Below are 7,116 nucleotides of genomic sequence, written 5' to 3' on the forward strand. Positions count from 1 at the left end.
CTCCAAACTCACCCAGCTCACTGTCTCCCCAGCCATCTGTCAGTGGATCACAAGCTTCCTGACTGACAGGGTGCAGCAAGTGAGGCTGGGGAGCATCATTTCTAGCACCTGGACAATCAGTACCGGTGCCCCCCAGAGATGTGTGCTCTCCCCACTGCTCTTCTCCCTTTAAACTAATGACTGCAGCTCACAGCATCCATCTGTTAAACTCCTGAAGTTTTCATACGACACAACTGTCATTGGCCTCATCTGAGACGGTGATGAGTCTGCATACACACGGGTGGTGGAACGGCTGGTCCTCTGGTGTGGTCAGAACAATCTGGAGCTAAATACGCTCAAGACTGTGGAGATGACAGTGGACTTCAGGAGGAGCCCCCCAATACTCCCCCCACTCACTATACTCAACAGTATTGTGTCTGCTGTGGAGACCTTCAGGCTTCTGGGTGTCACAATCTCCCAGGACCTGAAGTGGACACCCAACACGGACACTCTTATCAAAAAGGCTCAGCAGAGGTTGTATTTCCTACGTCAACTCAGGAAGTACAACCTGCCTCAGGAGCTGCTGATTCAATTCTATTCAGGAATAATCCAGTCTGTTCTCTGTTCGTCCATCACTGTCTGGTTTGGATCAGCTACCAAACAAGACAAGAATAGACTCCAAAGAACCGTCAGGGCTGCGGAAAGGATTATTGGTGTGAAGCTGCCCTCGATCCAGGACTTGTATGCATCTAGAGTCAGGAAGTGAGCAAGCAGCATCTTTGTAGACCCATCACACCCTGGACATCACCTGTTCCAACCCCTTCCTTCTGGTAGGCGCTTTAGATCACTATGCCAGGACAAATAGGTACAAGAACAGTTTCTTTCCGTATGCCATCAGTCTTATGAACACTTGAATTTTAGTCTATTATAAACCAAGTCCACCTGTACATACACAGGTATACCTCATTGTATATAGTCCACAATTATTTGCACTATTGTTGTTTGCTTTTTGATTCTGCACAGCAAGAGCTCAGGGAAACCAGCATCAAATTCCCTGTATGTGTCCACATACTTGGCGATAATAAAGGATTCTGATTCTTGCTTTTATATTCTAGTCCTCTTGAAATGAATGTTAACATTGCATCTACCTGCCTTCCTTACCACTGACTCAACCTGCAAAGTAATCTTCAGGGAACCCTGCATGGGGACCCCCAACTCATGTCCCTCAGATTTTTGAATTTTCTCCCTGTTTAGAAGATAGACTATGCCTTTATTCCTTTCTACCAAAGTGCATGACCATGCACTTCCCACACTGTATTCTCTCTGCCACTCCTCTGCCCACTCTCCTAATCTGTCCAAGTCCTCTGCAGTCTCTAATTCTTCAACACTACCTGCCCCTCCACCTATCTTTGTATAGTCTGCAAATGTGGCCACAAAACCATCAGTTTCATTATTCAAATCACCAACATTGTCAGTGTTGATGGCAGACCCAAATGTGAGACACAAAAACACAACATGAGGTAAACTAAATTGAGTTTATTGCTCATTGCAAGGAGGGCAAAGCAGAAGCAGGAAATAGCATCATGGACAAGGAACAGGCCCTGGACCAAGGCTGGGACACAGGGGCTGTGCTAAGGCTAAGGCTAAGACCAAGACTAGGAAAGTACAACCAGGTCAAGGAACCAAGAACTGGAAACCTGGAGGACTCCAAGCCAGAGACTGGACAGGCACCCAGAACCTGGGTATTGACTCAGGCTCAGACCCCAGATCCAGGTGAAGACCAAGATGTGGCTAGGCTATAGGCCAAGGCACATGGACAGGAACACAGACTTGGGCTTAGGGACAGGCCCCAGACTCCTCGATGCTGGGAACCTCCAGGGCCCCAGACTCCTCGATGCTGGGAACCTCCAGGGCTAGCCAGGACTCTTCTTATTCACTGGACAGACTCAGACACAGGACATAAAACACTGAGCCGGGAATCCTCGTTAGACATAGGACGGGCTCAGGACTCTATTTGACACAGGGTCAGGACCCCTTTTTAGACGCAGGACATTGATACGAAGACCACACAGTGACGGACAGTACTATAACTGGGCCCCAAGTACGCTCCAAGCAGCGGCGAGCTCTTGACTAACCCCGGCGGGTTAACTTTGACTGACCTGCTCTGGCAAGGGAAGGCGGCTTGCTGGAACTTGCTCCGGGAGGAGACCAGGCTTGCTCCGGCCAGCCGACATTGGCTCGCAAACTACCTTCAGTGACTTCGTTAACACTCTCACGCCGAACGGCTGAAAGCCGGAGACTATAAACTGCCGGTTCAGCCGAAAGTAAATTGCCTCCAATCAGCAAGCCCGAGGGACACGGAAAAACAGGGAACCAAAGAGAAACGGGGAGTCAACGGTCCGGATCGTAACACAAACAAAGGAAATTTAAAGGGAACCCGATCCGGACCATGACAGGCGTACAATGTAAAAATAATCGGTCCCAGCACAGAGCACCGTGGAACACCAGTAGTCAACAGCAGCCAATCTGAAAAGGATCTCTTTATTCCCAATCTTTGCATTCTGCAAATCAGTCAATGCGCTATCCATGCTAGTATCTTTCCTATAGCGCCATGGGCTCTTATCTTGTTAAGCAGCCTAATGTGTGGCACCTTGTCAAAGGCCTTCTGAAAATCCAAGAACACAACATCCACCAATTTTCTTTTGTTTATCCTTCTTGTTATTTCTTCAAAGAATGTCCAACAGATTTGTCAGGCAAGATTTTTCCTTAAAGAAACCATGCTGACTTCAGCGTATTTTGTCATGTGCTTCCAAGTACTCTGAAACCACATCTTTAACAATCAACTCCAAATCTTCTCAACCACTGAGGTCAGGCTAACTAGCCTATAATTTTGCTTCTTTTGCCTCCCTCCCTTCTTGAAGAGTGGAGTGACATTTGAAAATATCCGTTCCTCCGAAACTATGCCAGAAAGTATTGATTTCTGATCTCCTTGAGAGCGCTGAGGTGAAGTCTATTTAGTCCAGATGACTTATCTACCTTCAGACCTTTCAGTTTCTCAAGCACCTTCTCCCCAGTAATAGCATCCGCCCCTTGACACTCTCAAAACTTGCTGCATTCTACTAGTGTCTTCCACAGTGAAAACTGATGCAAAATACTTATTCAGTTCATCCATCATTTCCTTGTGTCCAGTTACTATCACTCCAAGTCATTTTCCATTGGTCTGATATCTACTCTTGCCTCTCTTTTACTCTTTATATATCTGAAAAAAAACTTTAGGTATTATTTTTGATGTTATTGGCTTGCTTACCTTCATATTTTATCTTTCATTTTTTAATACCTTCTGTTCATTTTTAAAAGCTTCCCAATCCTCTAACTGCCCAGTAATTTTGCACTATTATATACCCTCTCTTTTGCTTTTATGCTGGCTTTGACTTCCCTTGTCAGCCATGGTTGAGTCATCTTGCCTTTAGAATACATCCTTTTCTTTGGGAAGTATCTATCATGTGCCTTCCGAATTGGTCCAATAAACTCCAGCCATTGCTGCACTCCTGTCATTCGTGCTAGTATCCCCTTCCAATCAACTTTGGCCAGCATCTCTGTCATGCCTCTGTAATTCCCCTTACTCCACTGCAATACTGATGCATCTGACTTTAGCTTCACCCTCTTAAATTGCAGGGTGAATTCTATCACGTTATGATCACTGTTTCATAAGGGTTCCTTTACCTTAAGCTCCCTAATCATATCCAGTTCATTACACAACACCCAATCCAGAATCGCTAATACCCTAGGGGGCTCAACCACAAGTTGCTTCAAAGCCATCTTGGAGGCATTCCACAAATTATCTCTCTTGAGATCTAGTATCAACTTGATTTTCCCAATCTATTTGCATATTGAACTCTCCCAAAACTAATGTAACATTGCCTTTTTGACCTCTGGTTGTCACGGCCTGGTCCGTTGACTCCTCATTTCAGTTAATTTCCTTTTCTCTGTGTTCCACTGGGCTCCTGATCCTCATTCGAATGGGTCAGCATAAAAGCTCCAGCTTACATCTACTCAATGGTGGACCGTTACAAGAAGCCAGTCGGGCAATGCACATTCTGGGCTGTCAAGAAGTCTGGACCGTCACCTGAGCGAGTGCGGTAATGCACGTTCTGGGCCACCAAGAATTGTGGACTCTAAGCTGCCTTGGTGCGTGGGGCTGCATTGAGAATTCTGTCATTTTCGTGTCCTACTGAGAATGCTGGCTGTTTGCCGTTACTCCGAGTCAAGATGTGAATTCTGTCATTTTCCTGTCTGGCTGAGTGTTTCTGGCTGGTTGCTGCTGCTTCGAGTCAAGATGCTGGCTGTCTGTCATTGTTTGGTTTAGTCGTCTTGTTTCTGGCTGAGTGGGTCCGGCCGTTTGCCACTACTCTGAGTTGAGAATTCTGTCTCTTCGTTTCCAGCTAAGTGATTGCTGGCCGTTTGCTGCTTCATGAGTTACTCCGTGTCAAGATTCGAACTGTCTGTTGTTGTTTGGTTTAGTCGTCTTGTTTCCAGCTGAGTGGGTCCGGCCGTTTGCCACTGCTTCGAGTTGGATATTCTGTCTCTTCGTGTCCAAGTCCAAGTCCCAGTCCAGGTTCTGTGTCCAAGTCCAAGTCCAGGCTCTGTGTCCAAGTCCAAGTCTAAGTCCAGGATCTGTGTCCGAGCTCCTCCTGTTTGTTGTTCCGCATCCTCGTCCGTGTAAACATTTAATCTTCGCTCCCGGCTTTTCTGGTAACTATTAATAAACACACTTTGTTAATGCTACTTCCGTGTCTGTGTCCGGCTCTTGGGTCCGCTTTCCTACACTCCCTTGCAACACAGGTGAAGAGGCTTGTCATGTCCATTCTCAGGGGACTCACTCACCTTTGGTCCCCACCGGATACTCTGCTCTCACCGGTGGCTCCAAGTAGCTGTCTGCATGTAACAGTGGCCACGCCCCGGTACATCGCTTCGACAGCGGGCTAAACCTGGTAAGAGTAGCCGGAGGGCCTCATACCCCAGTGAATTAGAGACATACTTGTGAAGTCAGCTTGGGCGGATGAGACCTGCAGTGAAATCGAGTGACCATGAAGATGGTTCTGCAATGCTTTGAGGGCATCAACAGGCACAGACATCATGGTCATCCACTGCAAGCAAGGAAGACCCCAGTATGTGATGACACTGGACCAGGACTTTTAAGGTCGAGCGAATGGAACTGCCCCAGTACAACAACTTCTCTAACTTTAAAAACTCTCCCGCACAGGTTTCCCGTCATCGTTGGACATGACGTACAACCTATCATAGTACAATACATCAATCATTCAATAAATTACAATAAGAAATACATTTTAAAATAGAAAAAATAAGTCGTGCAAAAAGAGAGCAAAATTAGTGAGGTGGTGTTCATGGATTTATTGTCTGTTCAAACATCTGATGCATTAGGGTGCATTAGGGTGAGCGATACCCCAACCCTCTCTAAGTGCTATCGAATCTGCTCCCACCTCCTCTGCTGACATTTCCACGCTGGGAGAAAGACTCCGTTTTCCTAATGAAGATAAGAGTAAAATATGTCAAAGGATCTTCCCCATTTCATCCATCTTTACTTCCCATACTTTATAACAGCAACAAGATATCATTTTCACAGTCTGCACGATACTTCATCAGCAAATCCTATCCCATTTTCATTCTATTCTGCTTAAATATGTGAAGCAACAGATCCATTAAAGGAAATAAATATCAAACTCCAAGGCTTTTGTGGACGGGGAAGTCAGCTGGGAGCTGATTGGTTTTCAGTCACCTCACAGAAAGGATATGCGTTTGCATCACACAGCAGCTGCCTGGTGTTGATGTTAAACAGCACTCGTCCCTGCTTAACAACCACTATTCCCGTATTGAAAATAGCTGACATGAGTAATGAAATGGTTGCCAAAATCTAAGCTCAATGCCTAGGTGTTCATCAGGACAAAGGCTATATCTTACCATGTTCTGTAACAGCCCCGGTGGTGCTTCGTGAAAGATTCACAAACGAAAGAAATGTCTTGACCGTTGTTAAGAATAGCAACTAGGTTCATCTCAGAGGCAGATTGGTTTACAGCCTCAGCTGTCAATTGATACTCCACCGTATGGCACTCAAAATGAGCTCAACTCAACATAATTTCAGTACTAGAGCTGAAGTGTTTGGCCAACGAAATGGAGAATTAATATATTTATTTTTCTAAATATGTCCTCAATGAGTCATTAATTTTCATTAATTTACTATATTTGTAACAAACTACAGAAAATGTTTCTAGTTGTACAATTAATTTAAATGACCATTCACATTTTGTGCTTGAGGTGAACAGAGGACTGCTGCGGATCCCAGTTCAGCCTCTCCCTCTTCCGGCACATCTTCAAGCCGTCAGGATCTAAATCTGGTGCCATATCCAATAAACTGACATGCCATCTTTCACTGGAGCAGATTTGACCAAGGCCATCTTTATTTCTTATCTACTTCACTGATTTCTGAGTTGCGGCAGGGTAACAGATCCTTCTGGCCGTACAACCCTGTGCAGCACAGTGAGACCCATGTGAGCAGTTAACTTACCAACCGGGACCGTGGGAGGAAACCAGAGCACCCAGAGGAAACCCACACGGTCACGTATAAACTCCTTACATACAGTGGTAGGAATTAAACCCAGGCTGCTGTCCTGGTAAATGTCATTACACTGGTCTCTACGCTGCCGTGCGTGCCCAGGAATATTCTAATTAGTGTCCAGGTAGGTTCTATCCAGAGGGTGTGACTCAATTTTCACAGAGGAAGGGGCATAGAGATCTCACATGGGGGTTTCAGAGGCGGGACATGGGGGTCTCAGAGAAAAGGACACAGGGGTCTCAAAGAAAAGACACAGGGGTCTCAGATGAAAAGACACAGGGGTCTCAGAGGAAATGACACAGGGGTCTCAGAGAAAAGGACACAGGGGTCTCAGAGATGTGATACAGGGGTCTCAGAGATATGATACAGGGGTCTCAGAGATGGGACACAGGAGACTCAGAGAAAAGGACACAGGGGTCTCAGAGGAAAGGACACAGGGGTCTCAGAGAAAAGGACACAGGGCTCTCAGAGGAAAGGACACAGGGGTCTCAGAGGAAAGGACACAG

The 7,116-nt window shown here is 46.1% G+C and overlaps 1 protein-coding gene across 2 annotated transcripts in view; it reads right to left on the reverse strand.

The window, feature by feature from the left end:
• Positions 1-6,052, reverse strand: part of sync (syncoilin, intermediate filament protein) — a 43,683-nt gene extending 37,631 nt beyond the window's left edge. For both annotated transcript variants that reach the window (XM_063034832.1, XM_063034831.1), the window contains exon 1: positions 5,959-6,052. In XM_063034832.1, the coding sequence (XP_062890902.1) occupies positions 5,959-5,961 (3 nt within the window). In that variant the 5' untranslated portion in view covers positions 5,962-6,052. The remainder of the gene's footprint in view (positions 1-5,958) is intronic.
• Between the last annotated feature and the right edge of the window lie 1,064 nt (positions 6,053-7,116).

Source organism: Mobula hypostoma, chromosome 28, assembly GCF_963921235.1.
Source record: "Mobula hypostoma chromosome 28, sMobHyp1.1, whole genome shotgun sequence".
NCBI lineage: Eukaryota > Metazoa > Chordata > Chondrichthyes > Myliobatiformes > Myliobatidae > Mobula > Mobula hypostoma.